The sequence below is a fragment of the Furipterus horrens genome, unplaced genomic scaffold (assembly GCF_987537825.1).
Source record: "Furipterus horrens unplaced genomic scaffold, mFurHor1.1.pri manual_scaffold_3, whole genome shotgun sequence".
In the NCBI taxonomy this organism is placed as follows: domain Eukaryota; kingdom Metazoa; phylum Chordata; class Mammalia; order Chiroptera; family Furipteridae; genus Furipterus; species Furipterus horrens.
The window spans coordinates 20,865,858-20,890,870 of NW_028327173.1; the positions used below are offsets into that span (position 1 = coordinate 20,865,858).

The 25,013-nt window shown below is 39.1% G+C and overlaps 1 protein-coding gene across 1 annotated transcript; it reads left to right on the forward strand.

Annotated features, from left to right (window-relative positions):
* Positions 1–279: 279 nt before the first annotated feature.
* RBBP4 (RB binding protein 4, chromatin remodeling factor) lies at positions 280–24,196 on the forward strand. The gene is given in 13 exon segments (XM_090269032.1): positions 280–448; positions 1,038–1,185; positions 5,428–5,573; positions 16,511–16,684; positions 17,015–17,130; positions 17,248–17,408; positions 17,515–17,641; positions 17,773–17,850; positions 18,563–18,639; positions 18,731–18,788; positions 18,877–18,987; positions 23,509–23,571; positions 23,573–24,196. Coding segments are annotated over 13 exon segments (1,383 nt in total). The 5' UTR covers positions 280–432; the 3' UTR covers positions 23,681–24,196.
* Positions 24,197–25,013: the final 817 nt, after the last annotated feature.

Here is a 25,013-nt window from a genome sequence, read left to right on the forward strand (position 1 = left end):
CCTAGGTTTCTCATCTGAGTACTTCGAAGGAGTGTTAGCTTAACAGCCTTTAAAGAAATGGCTGCCCCCAGGAGAGTGCCGACTGAACTGCTCACGTGACCCAGGGCGGGCGCACGCCCACCTACCGCGCGCGCGCGCGCAATCGAAGGAAGTCGGCCTCGGGCCGTGTCGAAGAAACAGGAGTGGAGCGCGCGCCTCGGCTCCCAGGGAGCGACTTAGCGCGCCTGGATAGGCTGTAAAAGCAGATTGCCCGCCCACTTCACCGTTCGGGATGCCCTGATTGGCCACTGTTGGCGCGAAGGTACGCAAGTCAGCCCTCACGCAGGGGCAGCAGGAAACAATAGAGGCCGCGCGCGGAGAGCGAGCTCCCGTAGACTACCCGCCCCTCCCGCAACGGTAGACCTCGGGATCCCCCTGGCTTGCCTGCCCGCCATGGCCGACAAGGAAGGTGAGGGTCCCGATCCCGCCCCAGGAGAACGGGGCGTGCCAGGCTTGCGCCTCGGCCTCCACACGGCCTAACCGTGAGGTCAGGCCCGATTCTGCTGAGTGCCGTGCACACCATTGAAGGCGTGAAAGCGAAATAGCCCCGCAAGGCGGACTAACGGCGCGCTAGTTACTCTGGAGAGGAGGCCCAGCGCAGAGGCATGAAGCTGGCGGTGGGGGCCCCGGCGGGTGTTTGGTCTCACCTCGCGCTGCCTGTCGGTCTGCCTGCCTCTCTCCCGGTCCTCCCTGCACCGCTCCGTAACACCCAGGGGTCGGTACTCGGGCCTCCTCGCCGGTTCCGTAAACTTATCCGCGTAAGAGAGCGTGCTCCCGAGGCCCGGCGCCGTCTCTCGAACGGCTAACGGAGTGTCTGGCCGGGATAACCCGAGAGTAGTTAAGACCCGCGAAGGTGGAGGGGGTGTTGGTGCCTCCGCTTAGGGGAGTTTAATGCAGACTTGCTCTATGTCGGGACTCAGGAGCCTTACTGGTAGCTTTGGAAGTGTAGACTCGGTTTCTGTTGTGTTCACTAACTTAATTTGTTTTTAATATTTTAGCAGCCTTTGATGACGCAGTAGAAGAACGTGTGATCAACGAAGAGTACAAAATATGGAAAAAGAACACCCCTTTTCTTTACGATTTGGTGATGACCCATGCTCTGGAGTGGCCCAGCTTAACTGCACAGTGGCTTCCAGATGTAACCAGGTGATACGAATCTCTTGAACGTTATTTTGGTGTGACCTCAGTGTTGATTTATCACGTTTATTTTCCCTATTTTTCTCTCCAATAACCCTTAGGGGGTACGTAATCAAAACCTATTTGTGACATTTTTTTCTAGGTCAAAAAGTGGGCAGAATGTAAAATTACTTTGTAATTTTTCCTGATAAGAGGGAGCATGGTGTTCTTCTGATACTGGGTTGAATAGTCATATTGTAACTGTAGTGGACCAAATAAAAATGGAAAATTGTCAGCTTTCAAACCATTTATTTTAATCTCACAGTCATTGGTTGTAGCTAGTTAATATTAAGATAAATGTGATATGGTACTTATCTGTAAGGAACATGGTCTAGTTTAAACAGGTGTAACTAATAGTTATAGTTGCATGTGCTCAGCAGTTTTAGAGAGATACTTAGGATGCTTAGAACTAACACCTGAAGGAGTATTGGTTTACATATGAAGGAATTACACAGAGTGAGAGACTAATCACATGTGTTTCTTACTCATGGGTAGCTTATCTCTAATAGAGAAGGTAAAATATGATTTAATTTAGCTTAAATTTATTGAGGGTCTAGGTGCCACTTATCAAGACACAAACTTAGATAAGTACCTTCTCTGCCTTGACTTATGTGGATAACCTATAATAGTAAAAAAGTTAATACCTGAGAGTGACAAACAAAAAATGAGAGGAAGGAAAAATTGCCACAATTTAGTATGAGGAAAGGCTCAAGTTATAGCAAAACCAGTATGCCTATTGGAATAATGAATTTCCTATTATAAAACTTTTGGTATTCAGAATAACATGTAAAACGTTTGTGTGTACTAAAAGATAAATTACTATAAACTTAGGTCTTTAGAAGTCTATGCTTCAGGTTAGCAAGTAATAGAAATTTAGCATAAACATTACTAAGTTAAGAATGAGCCCTGACTGGTGTGGCTCAATCAGTGAGGTGTCATCCTGTAAACGAAAAGGGTGCCCGTTTGATACCCAGTCAGGGCACATGCCTGGGTTGTGAGTTCCACCCCCTAATCGGTGTGCATACGAGAGGGAGCAGATCGATACTTTTCTCTCATGTAGGTGTTTCCCTTTCTGCCCCCCTTCCCCTCTCTCTAAAAACAAATAAAATCTTTATTTAAAAAAAAAGGGAGACTGCTACTACTTTTGCAGTGGCATTTAAAAATTTGAGAAATGCTGTCCTGAGGTTGTTAAGCAAAACCACAATGAATACCTAGAAATTCAGAGTTGGAAGCTTCTTTATCATGACCAGGAATTTCCATGTTCAACTTATCATCAGAATTGGCCATGAAAAAGAATGAAGCCTTGCCATCTGCAACAACATGGATGGGCCTTGAGGGTTTTGCTGAGTGAAATAAGTCAGAGAAAGACAAATACCATATGATTTCACTTATGTGGAATCTAGAAAATAAGATAAACAAGCAGAACAGAAACAGACTCATAGATACAGAGAACATTTTGATGGTTGCCAGATGGGAGAGGAGTTGGGGGGATGGGTGAAAAGTGAAGGGATTAAGTACAAATTTGTAGTTAACGGAATAGTCATGGGGATATAAAGTACAGCACAGAGAATATAGTTGTTAACATTGTAATAACTATAGTATCAGATGGACACTAGGTTTATTGGGGTGATTATAAGTTATATAATGTTTAATCACTTGTACACTTGAAACTAATGTTAATATAATATTGCGCATCAGCTGTAATTGAAAAATAAATTATTGCCCTGGCCAGGTAGCTCAGTTGGTTAGTGTTCAATATGCCAAGGTGCAGGTTCAGTCCCCCTATCAGGTCACGTACAAGAATCAGCCAAAGAGTGCATAACAAAATGGAACAATAAATTGGTGTTTCTCTCTCTTCTCCTCCTCCTCCCCTCCTTCTCTCTACCCCTCTCTTTCTCCTTTCCTCTCTAAAAATCAATAAAAATTTTTAGTTAAAAATTATTAAAACGAAAAACAAAATTACTTGGGTTCAGTAGAAGTAGAGTTTTTTCTGTCAGGAGTTCTCAGTGTTACTTCAAACCATTTAGAAACTTATGGCAGAGTACTAGATGAGAAATACTGTCGTGGTGATTACAGATTTACCAGCCATCTGCTAAATTATATTGGACCAATGTGTTCCAAATATTAGCCACCCCATATCTACTAAATCATCCTGGAACCCAAAAACGTCCAGTATAATGTGATGAGCTGGGTTTGGAAAGTAATGAGTTAGACTAAGTTCCCCAAGGCTAAGATCTGTGCATATTAAAGGCTTTCTACTTTAGCAAATCTAGATAATAAACCTTACTGTAACATTTGACATCAATCCAAACACCCTGCTTTTTTTCTTCCCTTTTTTTGTATTCTACTCATAACAATGTTAATTTGTTTTTTGAGGGGGGGGATAAAGATTATTTATAACCAAACATCTCTAATGCTAAGTGCTTAATTTTTTGCGTATATGTTCCTTTTTGATATTTATTGGTAGTCTTAAAAAAATTGTAGTTCTATAATGTTCTTCTCTCCCTCACTTCCTCTGGTTCTTTAACTTTCTTAACACAAGCATTCTCAGTTTTATGTTGACAGCCCTCTATTTTCTGTTTTTTGTTTTTAATTAAAAATAATTTTTTTAAAGATTTTATTTGTCTATGGAGAGAGAAAGACATTGAGCAACATTAGTCGCTTGCCTCTCTCACATCTCCAACTGGGGACCAGGCTTGAAATTCAGGCATGTGCCCTGACAGGAAATTGAACCAGCATCCTTTCGTTTCGCAGCACCAGCCAGCGCTCGGTCCATTGAGCCACACCAGCCAGGGCTACTTTTTCTATTTAATATGTAGATGTCCATCACCCCTGTGCAGAGGAATTCTGATCTTAGACCCAACTTCTGGGCTCTTCCTGAGTACTCAGCTGCCTACTGCCTCTCTGGGTTACATTACTGGCTTCTCAAATGTGACATGTCCTAAGCTGAATATATTCTTTACATGGAGGTCCCACCCCAACTTTCTCTTAGAGTTTGAGTTTAATCTGTTTTTAGCCTTCTCTCTCACTATGTTTTCCCATACCCAAATTCAGATTTAGACTTGTTCTAGTTCTATAACTTAGTAGTTGTATGATCTCAGGCAAGTTGCTTCATCTTTATAGTGTTATGGTATTTAAATGATACAAGGTATGTGCAGTGCTTAACGTGATGTCTGGCGCTTTTGTAGACCTTCCCTTTTGCTCAGTTCCGTTTTTCTTTTTGTTTTAAAATTCTCACTCAAGGACATTTTTTTCATTGCTTTTAGAGAGAGGAAGGGAGAGAAACATCGATCATATGTTCCCCGCCTAGGGACTGAACCTGCAGCCTTTTGGTTATGGGACAGTGCTCTAACTGAGCCACACTAGCCAGGGTCAGTTCCCTTTACTTGGAATACCTACTTGTCTTCCAAAGCCCGTGTCCCACTGTGCCAGGTTTTATCTCATTTTGAGACCTGCAGTTATCACCTGTTCAACTGACACTTTCTTCATTACAGAATAATTTTTTAAAATATAAACTCCTGTATTCTTGTGTACTTTACATGCAGTGTATATTGACTTATGTTTTAATCATTGTGTACATGACTACCTAATTGCCCCTGTCCCCTCTGCTTTTTTGAGGACGGAAATCATGTCTTATTCATTGTACTTCCATAGTATTTAGAGCAGTGTGTTTATTGACTAGGCAGTTAGGAAGTATTTGAACAGTTGGTTTACCTAATGTTATTTCCTTTCTTTTTTAATGAGGTTAACCTAAAGTGTTAGTGTACCCAGGAATTTTTTCTTTATATCCAACTAGTTGTAAAGGATGAGTAGTTAATTTACATTTTATTCTGTTAGACTTTTTCCCTAAAGTAATTGTAAATTTTTGACCCAGTTAAATACAGCAGGTCATTCATTATAAAGTTGGTGAGATGCCACAGGAACTTAACTTGTTTATATCAGCCTGTCGTAAAATTGGTTTCATTGTGTCGTTTTGCTTAAAGTTGCAGAACCTATCGATGACATTAAGTGAGGATTTATTGTACTTAAAAAATTAAGTGCTATGTAGTCTTCCTTTTCCTTGGCTCTATGGAAGTTACATTAAAAGGAGAAAATTACTTTCTCCTCTCAAGACCTGGTTGTAATTATGCCTTTTTGCATAGATGTATATCAGTGACTTTGAAGTATCTTTGTGTAACTAATTTGAATAGTGACCATGTATTGCTATTACAGACCAGAAGGGAAAGATTTCAGCATTCATCGACTTGTCCTGGGGACACACACGTCGGATGAACAAAACCACCTTGTGATAGCCAGTGTGCAGCTCCCTAATGATGATGCTCAGTTTGATGCTTCACACTACGACAGTGAGAAAGGAGGTAGGAATCTTAAAAGTGAAAGAAGGAATCTATGGGTTATATTTTTCATATCTTTGAATTAGCATAAAAAGGATGTACCGTTGATAAAAGCCTCAAGATAGAAACAAGATTTTAAGCTTTGGAAAGCCTAGGTTTGCAGTAGATATATTAGACGTCAGAAGACATACATGTCAGAAGACTTACTTGGTTCGGTGCCTTTTCTGTAAACCTTCCTCTAAAATTTGTGCTGGGATGATTTCTAGAATTGAAAGAAGTGAAAATTCACCATATATTGTTGTTAATGCATGCATTCTCAACATAGGTGATGCTGCCCCTAGGAAGGAGTGAAAATTGGTTTTTGGAAGATGTGTATGAAAACAGTCTTGCTCTTTGAATATATGAAGCAAAGATATACATAGCTCATGTAAATAGATATATAGGGTATCAAGTATTAAATTTTCATCATAGGTATCGGGAAAATGTCTTACAAGGTTTCTTAGAGGGTCAATAATGGAAAAAAGATTGAGAAACACTAGCTTAAGTTACCCCTTTCCAGTTTCGAAGTGGTAGAAATGACTGAACCTTGGCACTTGCTACATATATAAAAACTAAATGAGCCGTTTAGTTATATCTATTTTAGGGGATAACCTAAGGGTTTACTTGTTCATAAAATACTCTTCTCCTTACAGAAAAGATCAAATGAGTGAGTTTCTTTATTGTCCTTGAACTCAAATTATTACCAAGAGTTAGAAGATAAACTCTTGTTGAAATTCATGCTCTAAAAAATGGATGTTTAATGTTTATTATCTTAGATTTTTCCTGATTAGCCGAATCCATTCTTTTATCTAAGTTATTTTGGGTTTTAGTTATTTTCCAGAATTGTGATGTGCAGTTGAGTAAGATATATTCCTGAGCACATTTGACTCAGTATTTGGGGAACTCAGAGGGAGCTGAGGGACACCTTTTTTTCTAATCCTCACCTGAGGATATGTCCACTGACTCGAGAGAGAGAAGAAGGGAGAGATGAACATCAGTGTGAGAGAGAAACATCAGTTGACTGCCTCCCGGATATGCCCTGACTGAGGATTGACCCACAACCCAAGTATGTTCCCTCTCCGGGAATCGAACCCGCAACCCTTCTGTGCATGGGGTGATGCTCCAACCAACTGAGCCACCTGGCCAGGGCTGCAGTTGATTCTTTGATCATTCCATATTTAGCTTAGGGTGATGCAGATTGCAAAATAAGTTCTTAGGATAAAGGTCAGCAAACATTTTGAGTCAGTAACTATAGGACTGATTACTATAAAGTTATTTTCTGGGTAGGCATTAGTGATTGGGGGGGACACCGAACTTAGCCTTTGATGAAGATGATGAAAATAACTTTTTTTAAAATAGCATTTTGGTTATTTACACACAAAACAAATAATCTGGTAATGTAATGCATTATTTCAAAATATCAGAGTAGATATTAAACAGTGTGGGAACCCCCGTAAACCTATTCCCTATAGACCACTATTAAATTAATAGTTTTATGAATGATTATATATCCCATTTATTGGATTATTCATTCAAAAGCTGTGTTAAGTAATTACTTATGCCAGACATGTTTCTTGGTACTGGGGGTACAGCGTGGAATATTCTTTTCCATCCTGATGTATCTTGGGCAAATTTTTGTGTAAATGTATGGAAATCTATCTACCTCCTTCTCTTTTCATGGCCGTATACTAAGTCATAGCTGTCCATTCTTATTTATGGACATTTAAGTGGTTTCCAATCTTTTGGCTTCAAAAACAATTCTTGTACATGCAACTGGCATACTTTTGCTATAGAATAATTTTCTTAAGTGTAATGCTCATCATAGAGCAAGAACATTTTCAAGTATAATTGATGTTGCTGTATTGCCCTCTTAAAAGATTCATAGTTCCATCAATAGCAGAAGTATTTATTTCTCCATGCCCTCTCACACATTGAACTTAATACTGCAATCTTTTATTTTTTATTTTTTAGTATATTTTATTGATTATGAAATTAAGGTCATCATATTATTAAAACATAGTTACTAATATTGCTGCATTGCAGTTTTTTTCCTTCATAATATCTGAAGTCTTGGCATACCTCCAGGCAAAGTTTCTTTCAACTTTGTTCATCAGATAGTTGTGAGTCATTTCTTCTCATGCTACAATAACTTTTTTTAAGTATATTTTATTATGCTGTTGCAGTTGTCCCAAGTTTTCTCCCTTTGCCCCCCTCTGCCTGGTACCTCCTGCTCTCTAGCAGTCCACCCCCCTTTAGTTCCTGTCCATGGGTTGTGCATGTAAGTTCTTTGGTTTCACCCTTTCCTAAACTATTCTTAACATCCCCCGTCTATTTTGTTCCTACTGTTATGCATCTTGATTCCTAGACCATTTCCCCATTTCTCCCCCATCCCCTTCCCAGCTGATAACCCTCCAAATGATCTCCATATCTACTATGATTCTGATCCTATTCTGGTTGTTTGTTTAGTTTGTTTTTTTTTGTTTTTTTTTTTTTTTTCAGACTTAATGTGTTTTATTGATTAAAATATTACATTTGTGCCAATTTCCCTTCCCTCTGCTCCCCTCCACCCGGTGGCCCCCCTCCCTCCAGTTGTCCCCCCCTTTTAGATTATGTCCATTAGTTGTGCATACAGTTCCTCCCAACCTCTCTCCGTCTATTCCATTCCCTCCTACCATGATCCCCAATTCCTGTATCATCTCCCTCCCTCTCCCCACTCCCCCTCCCTGTTGACCTCCCCCCAATATGCTTCCCATACCCACAGTTCCTTTTCCACTCTCGTTGCCTATTTAGTTTGCCTTTGTTTCATCTCCCTAGCTTCTGTTTTTTAAACCAGTCCCTTTAACATCTCATATAACAGTGGTTTGGATCTAATGAACTCTTTCAGTTTTATTTTGTCCTGGAAACACTTTCTCTGTCCTTCTATTCTGAATGACAATTTCGCTGGATAGAGTATTCGTGGTTGTAGGTTTTGGATTTTCATTACTTTGAATATTTCTTGCCAGTCCCTTCTTGCCTGTAGGGTCTCCCTTGAGAAGTCAGCTGATAGTCTAATTGGGACCCCTTTGTTCATAATTCTTTTCTTCTCTCTTGCTGCTTTTAAGATTCTCTCTTTATCTTTAATTTTTGACATTTTGATTATAATGTGTCTTGGAGTGGTTCTCCCTGGGTCCAGTCTCTTGGGAACTCTCCTTGCTTCCTGGACCTGCAAGTCTATTCCCTTCCCCAAGTCTGGGAAGTTCTCCTTTATTATATTTTCACTCAATTTTTCAAATTCTAGTTCATCTTCCTCAGTCTCTGGCAAACCAATGATTCTTATGTTGGGCCTTTTATAGCTGTCCCAGAGGTTTCTGATCCTCTCATTGTTGCTTCCCATTTCCTCTCTCTGCATTGGTTGACTGCTTGTTCCTTCTCCATATTCCAGTTTGTTGAAATGAACTCTGGATTTTTTTTCCTCACCATCTGTCTCGTATGTGGTTTTGTTCCTTTCGTTATGAATGTTTTTCGCTTCTTTCTTATCTTTTTCCTGCTCTTTTGTGAATTCTGTAAGCCACCTGATAACAATGGCCCAGAACTGAGCCTCTGACAGGTTTCTTATCTGTTCATCTGTCAGGTTCTCTATCTGTTGCCTGGTGAGCTGTGCCACCGGGATTTCTATAGTTGTCTGCCTCATTTTGACAGATGCGTTTTGTTTTCTTGGGCCGGCTGTAGGGGGCAGTGCCTGTGTATGCGTCACAATTCAGCGACCGGCGCCTGTCCGCGACCTATTTCGCAGCCCTGTGGTGCTTTCTTTGGGGGCGGGGGTCCAAGATGGATTCACACAGTTATTCAGCTAGGAGACCGGGATCCGTCCTCCCGCCCCCCTGGGCCTCACTGTTCAAGGCGATGCGGTGGCTGCTTTCCCCAGCGCTGGGGTCGCGCACTGCCAGGGGCTTGACTGCCGCCGGGATTTTTCGCCGCAGGTGCGACCGCAAACAGCGCTGCCCTCTTTAACTCTTACCTGCCCAAATGGCACCGCTGGTTTATAACTTCATATGTTGGGCTTCCGTGTAGTTTTATTTTCTGGAATTTCTAGTTATCCTTTGTTTTGAAGTAGTTGTATTCCTCTCTAGTTGTAGAGGGAGACCTAGCGTGTCCGTCTAAGCCTCCATCTTGGCCGGAAGTTCTGTTTAGTTTGTTTTTGTTTTTTAGATTCAGTTGTTGATAGTTGTGAATTTGTTGCCATTTTAATATTCATAGTTTTGATCTTTTAAAAAAATAACTCCCTTTAACATTTCATATAGTAAGGGCTTGGTGATGATGAACTCCTTTAGCTTTATCTTGTCTGGGAAGTGCTTTATCTGCCCTTCCATTCTAAATAACTTTGCTGGATAGAGTAGTCTTAGTTGTAGGTCCTTGCCTTTCATCACTTTGAATACTTCTTGCCAATCCCTTCTTGCCTGCAAAGTTTCTTTTGAGAAATCAGCTGATGGTCTTATGGGAACTCCTTTGTAGGTAACTCTGCTTTTCTCTTGTTGCTTTTAAGACACTCTTTTATCTTTCACCTTTGGCATTTTAATTATGATGTGTCTTGGTGTGGTCCTCTTTGGGTCCACCTTGTTTGGGACTCTATGCTTCCTGGACTTGTCTATTTCCTTCGCCAAATTTGGGACGTTTTCCTTCATTACTTCTTCACATAAGTTTTCAATTTCTTGTTCTTCCTCTTCTCCTTCTGGCACCCCTATGGTTCAGATGTTGGCATGTTTAAAGTTGTCCCAGAGATTCCTAAGCCTCTGCTCATTTTTTTCAATTCTTGTTTTCTCATTCTGTACTGGTTGACTGGTTTTTTTTCTTCCTTATGTTCCAAATCATTGATTTGAGCCCCGATGTCCTTCCCTTCACCATTGGTTTTGTGTGGTTTTTCCTTTGTTTCAATTAGCATAGCCTTCACCTCTTCCCTTATGCGTTTGCTGTACTTAAGCATATCTGTCAAGTCTGTGAGCATCTTTATCACCAGTGTTTTTAATTCTACATCTGTTAGGTTGGCTATCTCCTTGTAGCTTAGGTCTCCCACTGGAACTTTGATTCATTCCCCCTTTTGGGCCATACTTCTCTTTCTCATCTTGACAGGCTCCTCTGTTTGTTTGCCTCTGTGTCTTAGGTAAAGCTGTCACATCTGTTACGTGGTAAGGTGTGGAGCCTTAGGTATTTGTCAGTACAAGGCGACCCATTTCACCACATTGTGGTGCTGCCTGTGGGGGAGGGGTCTAGGAGGGAACAATGCCACCTGTTCAGCACTTGCCCCTTTTCCAGGCATTTCTTCTACTTCCGTATGGGACTGGCGCGTCTCTAGCCCTGGCCGTTGTCCTAGAGTGGATGGGTCTGCAGATGTTCTAGGAGTGTGTGGGCCCTTTAAACGGACTATTGAGAGACTGGCAGTTTCTTCTGTGGGCCCAACCCCCACTGCTTTTTACACCAGAAGTTATGAGGCTTTATTTTCCTGGCACTGGAACTTTGGTCTGTGCCGTCTTGACCTGGGACTGGATCACTTGCTTCCAAGGTATCCCTCCCAGTTTTGTTATCCACCACACATGAATGTGGGACCACCTGCTCCACCAGCTGCCATCACACAGCGTCCTCTCCGCCCCTCTTGCCCATTTGGATGAATATGGCTTTAGATCCTTGGTTGTTGGACATCCATACAGTTTGATTTTCTGGTAGTTCTGAATGTTTTTTGTTTTGAGGTTAGTTGTGATCCTTCCTAAGGTTGCGCTAGGAGGCGAAACAGGTCTACCTATGCTTCCATCTTAACTAGAAGTCTAATATTGCAATCTTATATTACTTTGCTTTTTAAGTTATTCATGAATTTGAACTTATTTTTAAAGAAATTTTGTCTATCTTGACCTGTCCATTTATGTTCTTTGCTCATTTTTTCTTTTGGGTTATCTCTATGTATAAGGTAAATTATCCCCAATGAATATGTTGCAGATAATTTTTCCAAGTTATTTTATAATCTTGAGTCTTAAGTAGAAGCTGTGTGTTTTATTTTTTATTTTTTGATTTACAATCTTTATTGTAATTTTCTTCATTATCATTTACCCCTGTAGTCCCCTTATAGACCCCTCCCCCAAGCCATTAGCTCATTGTTGTCCATGAGTCCTTAGAAGCTATGTGTTTTTAATTATCCAGCTTTCCAATGTCCTTCAAATATTAAAAGTATTTCATCATTCCAAAATTTTTAAATAGCTGCTGTTTTCTGGTACATTTATGTTTTGACCATTAAAATTCTTAATCTTTCTGGTGTCAGGTATGAAATGGGGATCCAAGCATTTTTCTAAATGGTTAGCAATTTTTTAAATACCATTTGCTTACTAATCCATTTTCTCCACTGGTTTTTGAAATGGCGTCTTTTAACATATATACTCAAATCTTTTTCTGCTGAGTTATTTGAGCGACATCAAACCAATTCACTTTTATATTTCAATGATATTTGTATCCCTCTTACTAGTGCTTAATAGTAAAGGAACAAAGAAAAATATCAGTCACCTTAATTAATCCTCAAGGAAACTGATATTCAGATGTTTTGTAACTTGCCCTAAGGTCACACAATATATCACCTCCCATTCCTTCCACTTCTCTTTACTCACCCCCACCTCATCCCCCAAATCTTCAGATAGGCTTGGTGCTTAAAAGGTAGAGGCCTTTCTCCATATGATCTCAACAGTGGTGGAAGTAGATATATCCTAATATCTTAAAGTTTCTTGGTTGTTTGTTAGGTAGGTAGCTTCCTAATATCTGTCCTTGGTCGGGTAAAATGTCCTGGACTCTGAGATTAAACTATTGTAATTGATTATCATGTACTTGACCCTGTTTGATTTGAGGTAATTGATGGCAGATAGCTTCAAAAGTTCATTGAATTTCAAAATGAAAGACCTAAAACTGCCTTAGGCCTATTTTGAGAATAGAAAGAATGTGTGTTTATATTAGGTTTAGCCTGGCTGTAGTCATATTTTAAGCCCTGAAAATAGATGTAAAATTTTACTTCAGATCGTGTTGGGAATTGGCTTTGTGTATTTTAAAAAGATATCTTTAGTCTTTGGTTCAATTATATATAATAAACTATTATTCAGTCGTGATGAAATAATTACATATTTGATTCAGGATGTTAGAATTTATTATTCTTAGTTTCAGAATGTTTATGGGCTTAAAAAGTGGCTTGGTGTGGTAGAAATCAGAATGTTCTGGTTACCTTGTTTGTGGGGGTTGGGTATTGGTTGGGAAGGAACACCATAGTGCCTTTTGGAGGCTTGATGTTTTATATTTGATAGGTGGTGGTTCTCCTCATGTATTATACTTATGTAAAAATTTGTCAAGCTCACAATTTTACTGTGTCATTTATACCTCAAATCTTTAAAAATAGTGTTTTATAGAGAAGCAAATAGAATAGGAATTTAGTTAAACCTTGATAGTCATTTAATTTACATACAGTCATGTGCCACATGACACTTTGGTCAGCGACGAACCACATATACGACAGCTGTCTCATAAGTTACAATGGAGCTGCATTTCCTGTAAGAAATGGAAGGATGTATGACTTTGGAGGAATTTTATTTCTCTATGATAGGAACAATATCTGTGGGGCTTGGCAATAGATCGCCTCTCACAGCACCTCAATTCTGAGGGTACAGATTACATTCCAATCAGTCAGCCACTGACCTGTTTCAAGACAGAGGATCCTGTCCCCTCAGCACTGTACACATTCATTCCTTGGTACTCGTCAGCTTCAGAACTCGTATTTTTGATGTGAAAAAAATGTCTCAACACTCAGCACTTGCTTGGGACGCCTCCTACTTGCTAGAACTTGTGTGAGTCACAATGCTGCCCCACAAAAGAAGAAGCTTCATTGTTTGGTACTTGTCGGTTTCAGCACTCACCATCAGTTCCGGAATGAATTAACAATTAGTACCGAGTTACCACTGTATATTGAGAGGACACTGCATCCCATCCAGTTCTAGTTTGAATGGTCTTCAGAGTACATTGCCGTATATTCTTTGTTGAGGACCTAAGGACATAGATCCATAGGATCTACCTTAACAAGTATTACGTGCCACTGCCACTTCAGTAAAAGTTTTCTGTGGTAGTGTGGAGCCATCCTGTCCCTGTACTTTGGAAATATTTTCAGGTTATAATGATGTTAAGGATAGAAAAGTTTTAGTTCTTTGTCATCAAGTCAATGCAGGAGAGAGCCTTTTGTGCCTGGTAAGTTTAATGAAACCAAAAACAAATTTCCAAAGTCAAAATAAAGAGTCCTCAGTTCTAAACTCTCCAGCATATTAAATATTATTTTTTTATAAATATCACAAAGTTCCTTAATCTGACCACTGCTGCAGCGTGCAATAGCGAAAACCACATTGTCATGACAATCCCGTGTTCCTTTCTCCATCTTGATTTCTTATTCCTACTGATCCTAAGGCCACCTTTCACTCCCTTCAGACACCTTTTTTTTTTTTTCTTTCTTTCTTTAATCCTTACTCAAGGATGTTGGTTGATTTTAGAGAGACAGACATTGATGGGTTGTCTCCCATACATGCCCCACTGGGAATCAAACTCACAGCCTAGGTATGTGCCCTGACGGGAATCAGACCTGCAACCTTTTGGTGTATGGGATGATGCTCCAACTAACTGAACCACCCAGCCAGAGCCTGACAGTCACTATTAATGGTGAGCTACACTTTACGTAGCCAGTTTTTCTCCTTTATTCCCGATCCAACCCCCATCCCTGTTCATGGAGCAGCATTGACTGTTTCAGTGCTCTATTTCTGACCCTGTCAGAAGAAAGCAAGGGAAGATCTCCTGGAACAGTGGTGTTTATAGAGTCTACAGTAGTGTACAGCGCTGTTCTCTGCCTTTACATTGGCTCACCACTCACGGACCCAGAGCAGCTTCCAGTCCTAATAAGGTCCATTTACGATAAGTGCCTCATACATGTGTACATTTTTTAATCCTTTATACCATATTTTAACTGTACCTTTTCTATGTTCAGGTACACAAATACCATTGTGTTACAGTTGCCTGCAGTGTTCAGTACAGTGACATGCTATATGGGTTTGTAGCCTGGGAGCAATAGGGTATATCATATAGTCGGTCTAGGTGTGTAGTGGGCTAGATCATCTGGGTTTGTATGAGTGCACTCTGTGATGTTCACACAGTGATGAAATTACCTAACACAGTTCCTGGAACATTTCCCAGTCATTAAGTGTCACATGACTACATTAGTACTACAGTCTTTCCTACTTCAAATTTGGCCTTTGACATATCAGCTTCAACTTGGGGAACTTCTAATTATTTTTTAATAGATAAGTCCTTCTCTTCATAAAGCCTCAATTATAAATCTTCTGTGCTGATTTCTTATTGATGTACTTTACAATTAGGAAGGCTCTCTGTTGAATACATACTCAATACTGAACTCATATTTTGTAAAGATTACTTATTGCTCTGTGGGCTCCGTGCCAGCTACTGCTCTTCCCTTGTTATGGTATCTCTTTTCTGGCAGTTGTTAGACCTTTTGTGTCATAGACATCTGTAGTTGTGTGCTTATCTCCTTGTATTTGGACTAAAAGTTCCCTGAAATCACGGATCATATTATGCCTTCGTTTTTTATATTATAGGTGCTCCTTGGTCTAGAGTTCTTGAAAAAAAATTTGTTTAATGTGGGCTTTTCTCTTAGAGCCTATTTTGAACTTCTATTTATAGATTTTTAACTTCTTTGAAACATTCAGTTTTCAACTTGTAAAAATTACTTTGAAGTTGAAAGTTACCTAATCTGCTAGCCATATTACTCATTAATGTCCTTGCTTTTGGAAAAGACTTTTATCCTTCAAGGTATAACACTTGTATAACAATGCTATTGATAGGATTTTCATTTACTCCCAGAACTTGTTTTATGGGTACGGTATTTGAGGCTCAGAGAAATTGAAGGCCTTCCCCAAAACAGCAAGTTAGTAAGGGGCAGAGTCATTGAGGTTAAGGTCTGACTCTTAGGTACCTTATCGTGCTGCCTTGTGTAATTCTTTGACTAATCATTAACTACCTTTGTTTATATACTGTTTGCCAAGATTTACATAATCACAAATTATATCATGTTGTACATTTTATAATGGTACTTGGGAAAACTTTAAGGCATACAGGAGTCAAATATGAATTTAAAAAATGTTTTCATCTTGTCCTTGCCTACCTGGTTTTTTTCAACCAGGGACTATGGTTGGCAGGTATAAGTGGGGGTTAGGAAAATGAAACTAGTTCTTGTGGCTCTGTTTTTCCTCATCAAACTAAGAGTAAACAGTCTAGGGAGAAGATTTGGTGTGATGGTATTTCAGAAAGGTTATCCCATACTGGAGCTTCAAGTAACTATAAGAGGGATTCTAGTACCTAGCACATTGTACTTAAAATAGTAACTTAGGTTTTATTTATTCAGCACACTATCTTGGTACTTGAAATGAGGTTTGAAAACTGCTTATTGAGAACCTACTTTTGAAGTGGAGTCCATAGTGTTTCTTAGTTTTAGATAGTAGTATAATCTAATTGGGTATATAACTACCTGGAGTCATTTCATAGCTGAAAGAGTACTAGGCTAAGAATCCAAAAATAGAGATTCAGTTTAGGTTCTGCCATAGTCATGTCATTATGAACAATTCTAGGTACTCTGAATTTCTGTTTCCCTGTGTAAAGTTTTTGGAGCTAATAACTATCTTTGCTGCTATGTAGGTTTGTGGTAATCAAGTTGAAATAGGGATGTGAAAGCACTTTGTGGTGCTAACAAATGTTTAGATTACTTCCAATATTATGCCAGTTCGCTGATAAAAAGCCTTGACTGTGTAATACTTTGAATGACATATATAGAGTAGCTCTTGCTTTGTCCTCATTTGCAGTTAATTTCTTATTTACAGAATTTGGAGGTTTTGGCTCTGTTAGTGGAAAAATTGAAATAGAAATCAAGATCAACCATGAAGGAGAAGTAAACAGGGCACGTTATATGCCGCAGAACCCTTGCATCATTGCAACAAAGACTCCATCCAGTGATGTTCTTGTTTTTGACTATACGAAACATCCTTCTAAACCAGGTACCCTCCCTCTGCAATTCAAATACAAATGAGTCACTGTGGGACTGCATTCCTTCATTCACTCCTTCAGTTGCTTGTTATTCCTTATATAATTTAATATCTTGTGATTTATATTGATATGTGTGAATATTCTTCATTCTTCTTTAGGTGACAAAAAATGCTTCTTTACATAGAACAGAATGATGGGGCAGCTTAAGTGTTATGTATTTGGTCATAATGATTTCTTGATGAAATGTTAAGAGCTTTAGACTTCTTGATAAAAAATCCATTATTTTTGTAGACCTAAAGAGGCAGTGAAATCTACAGTCTTGCTGTGTCTGTTCTTTGCAGATCCTTCTGGAGAGTGCAACCCAGACTTGCGTCTCCGTGGACATCAGAAGGAAGGCTATGGGCTTTCTTGGAACCCAAATCTCAGTGGGCACTTACTTAGTGCTTCGGATGACCATGTGTGTACCCTTCCTGTTTTGAAATAAATCTGGTCTGGTTATCAGTCGGTTTCTTGTCTGGGGTATATGGGGAAGTGAGAATCTTTCTGTTCTATAATAGTTGATTTTACATTTAAGACCATCTGCCTATGGGACATCAGTGCTGTTCCAAAGGAAGGAAAAGTTGTGGATGCGAAGACCATCTTCACAGGGCACACAGCAGTAGTGGAAGATGTTTCCTGGCATCTGCTTCATGAGTCTCTGTTTGGGTCAGTTGCTGATGATCAGAAACTTATGATGTGAGTAGAGTACATTAAAAAAAGTTTTTAAAAAAATTATCTGAGTTTTATATTTAGTTACCTATTTCAAGTGTTTTTCTGTTTGTTTGTTTGTTTTTTACTAAAGCTGGGATACTCGTTCAAACAATACTTCCAAACCAAGCCACTCAGTTGATGCTCATACTGCTGAAGTGAACTGCCTTTCTTTCAATCCTTATAGTGAGTTCATTCTTGCCACAGGATCTGCTGATAAGGTTAGTTTGATTTATTTTAAAAGAAAACAGGGTGAATTTCTCTGGCTTCTTTTAATGCACAGAGATCTTTTAGTTATGGGTTTTCCTCTCATAAAAAAATTGATTATTCTTTCTTTCCTTTCTGTACATAGACTGTTGCCTTGTGGGATCTGAGAAATCTGAAACTTAAATTGCATTCCTTTGAATCACATAAGGATGAAATATTCCAGGTAAGAGAAACTAAGGCCATAATTTTTTTAAAACGAAGACCTTGGTGTGTGACTGGGCATGCTTGTGCTTTATCCTGTTGCCTATGCTAATCTGTAGGAATTGGGGTTCTTTCTCCTCTTGTTATTTCTGCTCTTCAGCTTGCTCCAGGGAACATTTTGTCTTCACCCTCTTTGTCCTTATTTGTAATAGTGGTATTGCCTGGAGGGTATCCAGATTTTTCCCTAAGTACTGGTTGCTAATGCCCTCTTTATCTGTGCCATGAGGTTAGGACTATTTTACCAAAGAGTTATAATAGTTAAGAGATTGTTGCCTTCGTAATAGCTAACTTTAATAAAAGCATTGTTGTACAAAGTCCTTTTTAATCAATCTTATGTATAATATTGAATTCGTAAGTATTTGGGGAAAATGGTGTGTGTGATCTTACTGTAGTTCTTAGGCCAAAATTTGATTATATTTGGCTAGAGGCCAGAATTAGACAAGATTAAATAAAATGAGGTTTTTAAAAATATAAGAGCAAATAAAAAAGATACCCTAGGTCTCATAATGGTTTATTTTTATATCAGGAATGATCTTATTTGTCAGTTTTAACTTTAATGTCTAAAATACTTTGACCTCTGCCCTTGTATTGACAGAAATTTAAACTTATAATTTTAGGTACTTTTTACTCAATTTTGTAATTGAAAGCTTTTCTACTTTCTTCATTCTTTGTAGGTTCAATGGTCACCTCACAACGAGACTATTTTGGCTTCCAGTGGTACTGACCGCAGGCTGAATGTCTGGGATTTAAGGTAAGTCTTGTATTAGTTACTCTTTGTGGAATTATTTTCTGTATTTATACTTTCCAGAATTAGTTAATTTTTTAAAATCTTTTTGTGCTAGTAAAATTGGAGAGGAACAATCCCCGGAAGATGCAGAAGATGGGCCACCGGAGTTGCTGGTATGTTACAAACATTGAGCATTTGAAATAATCTGTAACTTAGTGTCATCTATCTGCTTTTCACGTATCATTTTCCTCCCTGCTTCAGTTTATTCATGGTGGCCACACTGCCAAGATATCTGATTTCTCCTGGAATCCCAATGAACCTTGGGTGATCTGTTCTGTGTCAGAAGACAATATCATGCAAGTGTGGCAAATGGTAAGTATTTAGTTATTTGGGGGAGGTTAAATGAGGTATAGTGTCACTTCAGATTTATATATTTCATGAATACAACTGGCATCTCTGTTCAGTTTACTCGTGAGTGTGACTTTAATGTTTGTCTATACATTATGTCACTTCCAATATCATTTTCAGCTGCCTGCTCTGCCTATATCTGGTTATCCCACTGGTATCTCATGCTCAGTTAAATTGAAATTTGCTGCTTTCCTCATTCTCCCTACTCCCCTTTCCTCCCAACTTTGCTGTTTTCCATATGGCTCTAGTGATTCCCTAGCTGATCACACTCGAAAATTCAAGAGTTCTCCTCCACTATCTATTTACCCTTGTGTCTAGTTCACTTATCAGACTTTATGTTGTCCATCTATGCAATATTTCTTCCATCCATACTCATCTTACAAATATAAACATACATACCCAACTTTCCTATCTATTCCAAACCCTAGTCTTTTGCTCAGGTTCTCACTACCACGTGCTTGACTATTGCAGTAGCCTCCTAGTTCTTGGCTTGCCTCCTGTTTCTCCCTCGTTGCTAGCAGTTGAATATCTAGGAATGGTCATTCCCTTGAAATGACCTATGAGCATGCCTAGTACAGTTCTATCACAATGTCACAGCATCACATACTACAATTTTTCCATGAAATTTTATTAGATTTCAGAAACATTCCCTGCCTTTATACTCCAGTTGGAGATTATTGCCTTTCTTTGAATTTTTAGAGTGCTTGAAATTTAATAAAGATAACTATAATCTCATATATTAATATATAGCAATACAAGGAAACAGTTGCATTCTGCAGATGGATGGTGGTGATAGTTGCACACAAGGTGAATGGACTTAATGCCACTGAGCATTAAAAATGGTTAAGATGCTAAATTTTATGTTTGTGTGTATTTTGCCACAATTAAAAAACACAACAACAAAAAACAGTTGCATGACTTTTTGATGATGGCATCCTAATAAAAGAATTCCAAAGAAACTTCTGGTGTCTCAGGGTAGCTCTAAAGGCAGATATAAACTTCAGGGGAAAGTTTGGGGCTCAACATTAGGAAAAATGTTTTAAAACTTAGCTACAGAATAGCACTATTAATGAGAGTACTTGTAGCCCATGAGGTTAACGAATTATATACATATACTACATCCATACTTTGGTATTATATGTATCACCGAAGTATGTTTAGTTTTGTGAGATATTCATGACATACTATTAAGTAGAGAAAAAGCAGGTGGCAGAACAGCATGATGGAATCTCATTAAAATGATGTGTTTCAGGCTTATGTTTAAACATAGGTAGTAGGTATTTATTTTAGAAATCTTTTTGCCAAAATATGGTTGGTACATTTAGGGAGTTCTTAATTTCTTTATATCCTTCAAGGGTGTGTTACATGTGTAACAGAAAAAATCTACCTTACCCACAGAAAATTAATATGAACAGTTAAGAGATCTTGTAAGAAGGTGGAGTGAGCTTCCTTGGATAATCTCTTAATTAAAGGTATTTTAGTAATTGCCGTGGGTACGTTGTAGGATATTGAACTGCATCATCTTCATGGCCATCAATTCCAGGCCAGGTTGTTACTTTTACTCAGTTGGATTTTTGTTGTTGTTGTTTGTTTTTGTGTTTGTTTATTTTTTGTTTTTATCCTCACCCAAGGGAGACATGGCTTATTATTTTTTAGAGAGAGGGGGAGGGAGGGAAAGAGACATCAATGTGAGAAACATCGAAAATAGTTTGTTTTTTTTTATTTCAATTGCAGTTGACATACAATATTATATTAGTTTCAGGTGTACGGCATAGTGATCAGGTGTTATATAACTTAAGACAACAGTTTTCAACTGGTGTGCCACAGGGATTTTTAAAACATTCAATGTCTGCCTGTTTAGTCAGGGGCTCTGACCTTTTTTCCCTTAGATTGTCAAGTAAAAAAATGACAACTGCCAACACAACAATGGCTGTCCAACTGTGAGGGAATCAAAATTATACCTATTTTTTTATCAGATGGGCAAAATATACATTGTTCAGTGTGCTGCACAATTTTAGTAAATTACTTTATGTATCATGAGATGAAAAAGATTGAAAAGTGCTGAGTTAAGAAATGAGCGCTGGCTGATGTGGGTCAGTGGATTGAGTGCTGACCTGTGAACCAAAGGGGTCTCCGGTTCTATTCCCAGTCAGGGCACATGCCTGGGTTGCGGGCCAGGTCCCCACTTGGGGACGCACGAGAGGCAACCACACATTGATGTTTCTCTCCCTCTCCCTCCCTTCTCCCTCTCTAAAAATAAATAACTAAAAATATTTTTTTTTTAAAGAAAAGAAAAAGAAATGATCACCCGGTAAGTCTAGTACCTATCTGATGCCATACATAGTTACTACAGGGAGTCCCTTTTGTCCACACTGGAGTTTAGGCTAAGATGGTGATTTAAGGAGCCCCTGGATACAGCCTCAGCATGGGTCCGGTCTCCAGAAATACCAAACACTTGATTAGAGTTGGAATTTTCAGTTCCCCTAACTCGGAGATGGGGGATTGAGCTCTAAAAAAATTCTTGGAAAAGCCCTTGATCTGATGAGTTTCAGCATTGGTGAATATATTGGTTCCATCCAGAGAAGATGTGGAAGTTCTATGCTCCCTCTCCACCTTGCCCTATGCATCTCTTCCATTTGGCTGTTTCAGTTCTAGCTCTTACAATAAACCAGTAATAGTAAATAAAGCACTTGCCTGAGTTTGGTGACTGACTGCAGCAGATTATCAAACCTGAGTAGGAGAGTTATGGGAATCCCCAAATTTTTAGCCAATAAGCTGGAGAGAAGTACCCAGCTTATCAGGGCTTATCACTGGCCTCTGAAGTGAGGACAGTGAGGCTTGTTTGTTTGTGTTAGGGAGAGATGGGAAAGGGAGGAAGAAAGAAATATCACTTGGTTGCCTCTTACATGCACCTGGACCGGGAATTGAACTGGGGACCTTTTGCTTTTGGGGATGATGCCCAACCAACTGAGCCACACTTAATCAGGGCTGAAGTGAGGACAGTCTGATGGGATCAAGCCCTGCGTTACATCCCTTAAACCTGTAGAGTCTGGCGCTACCTCTAAGTAGTCAACGTCAGGATTGCATTGGTAACATTGGACACCCAGTTGGCATCAGAGAATTCAGGTCAGGGAAAAAGATACTACACATTCATTGTCAGAAAACATCACACTATTATATACATTTCCCTGCAGTCAGATTACAAGTTCTTTAAAGACAAATCTATCCCATCCTCTGTAGCACCTAGCTTCGTGATTTGTGCATGGTGGGTGCTAAACTAAGAAAAATAAATTCTGCCTAAATGAAAATCATTTCTGTATTTAATGTTATGCCTTTGGAATACAGGTATTTCATCAAGAAATAGAAGTAGAGTTTATTTTATGCAAGGGCAGTTTTCACTTAAAAATATTTATAAATTGAGATTTGGAATGTACAGTTTGGGTGGGGTTTCTCTTTTTAAATACACGATTGAGTGATTTTTAGTATAGTCACAGAATTATGCAACCATTACCACCATCAATCATGCCAAAAAGAAACCCCATAACCACCCATATCCATTAGCCATCACTTCTTATTTTCCTCCAGTCCATCTGGCACTAGGCAGCCACCAATCTGCTTTCTCTGGATTTGCCTAATTCTGGACATTTACTATAAATAAAATCATACAATATGTGACTGGCTTTTTTTATTGCCAAATAATATTCTGTTGTATAGATAAAACATTTTATTTATCCATTTATCAGTAGACATTTGTGTTTTACTTTTTGACTACTGTGAAGAATATCTGGCTGAAGGACTAAAGGTGGTTGATAATCAAGACATACAGTTAGCCATACCTCTTCAGGGGAAAGGCTAAGGGAGTAAACCCCGACAGAAAATCCGGAGCCGGAGTCCCTAAGGCGGTTTGACGTTGTAGTCAACACCGGCAACTCCTGCGGCGCACCTGAACCCAAGCTGTATTGACTCCGTCTTTCCCTTGGATCCTTCAGCTGCGAAGAGAGGGGGGGTCTGCTGCATGGGCAACAGCAGACCCTCCATATTACCCTGCCCAGGCTCTGTAGCTTCAGCGTCATCGCAAGATGTCGATTCAACACGGGAGGAGACAGATACTACCATGTCACTCCCGAGTCGGACTGCACAGCCATTCTCGGCGGTGCAGATAGACTCTTAAGAAGCTACACCATCGTCTCTCGAGACGGACGGCTGCCGACGACGACGACGACAGTTAGCCATACTTCAGTGTTGTGGGAATGTCCTAATCCAGGGTGTTGGCCTGTAAGCCAGCTGCTTTTATTGGAACATAGACATGCCCATTCATTTCCAGGTTGTCTAGGCTGCTTTCATCCAACAACTGCAGAGTTGAGTAGTTGCAACAGAGACTATATGGCCAATAATTTGTTTACCTGGCCTAACCTGTTTTTGAAACCTTAACTTAAAGGACTTGACTTCATGTTTACTAAATACCCTTTCTCTTTTTTTGGGCAGGCAGAGAACATTTATAATGATGAAGATCCTGAAGGAAGTGTGGATCCAGAAGGACAGGGGTCTTAAATACATCTGCACTTGTGATTTTAGACTCCCCTTTTTTCCTTTCAACCCTGATACTGATTTAACACTGGTTTTGAGACACAGACTTTGTTCAGCTATCCCTCTATAATAGGTACCATCAACAGTGCTATTAGCCCAAACTGAGGGTGTTTTCTAAATATTTACTGCAGGGCTTGATTCAGCAAAGCCACAGACTTAATATTTAAATTTTCTTCAGGAATTTTCTAGTAACAAAGATCTAAATTAGCCACCCAAAGGGGACTATTGTGTGTGGTTATTTTATTTTTCTTCTTATGCTATATCCCCATTTTTCAGACTCATTAAAGTAAAGGCTAGAAGTAAGGAATAGAGCCAAGTGAGATAGGTGTCTGAGCCATGAAGTATAAGTACTGCAAGATATTGTTTTTATTCAGGAATTAGGGGAGATTCAAGTCATATAAATTGCTACTCCAAAATCTTCACACCTGACTTTCCAGGGTGCACATTTTCCTCTGTAGGCCAGTCTCCTCTCAGTTTCTTAAGTCAGAACTACATGTTCCTCTTTCCCTGTTTATTTTTGCTTGTTAGTGTATTTCTTGAGCAGTTTTCATATTATTTCTCTCCTTTCTGTGAAATGGGTTTTTTTTTTTTTTTTTTTTTAAACTTGGGACCACCAAGTTGTAAAGATGTATGTTTTTACCTGACAGTTATACCACAGGTAGACTGTCAAGTTGGGAAGAATGAATCGATAGCTTGTATTTGTTTCTAAAATTAAATTAATCCTAGATAAAGAGTTGCCTTTTTTTTTTTTTTTTTTAAGGAGTTAGTCCTTGACCACTAGTTTGGTACCATCTGTTTTGGGTGACTTGTTTCATCAGTAAGCCTGTTATTCTCCATGACTAACTGTGTAAGTGCTTATAATGGAATAAATTGCTTTTCTACATAACCCTGTGCTCTGGTGGGCTTTCTTTAGTATATAATATCTATAAAAAACACCAGTTTCTGGCTTCTAGAAGAATTCTTAGATGAAAGTTATTTTCTGTGGTTTTTGACTATCAAGAGCAGAATTAATTATATTAGACCCAGAGCTATAGAAAGAGCTTTACTCCTTCCTATGGAAAGTGAAAGAAAACACTGAATCATAGGTGCACTGATTAGTCTTTGATAAAATAACATCTTAATGAAGTCTATCCCTGGAGAACTATGTGGACTTGCAAGAATGTTAAAGGCAGTGAGGCAGAGAGATTTTAAGGCAAAAATTAAATTTGGAAAAGGTATTTGAACCTTTTCTCATAGAGAGGTTGACTCTTCCCAGTATGTTTTTCACTGGGGCCTATACTTAGAGGTTAGAAGTAATGGGCTCTTGAAAGCCTTTCTAGCTAAGTGCCATCACCAGATAAAATGCCTGGTTCTTTGCAGTCATTCAATTTAACTGAGTAGATCACTCTGACTTAAAATAATTC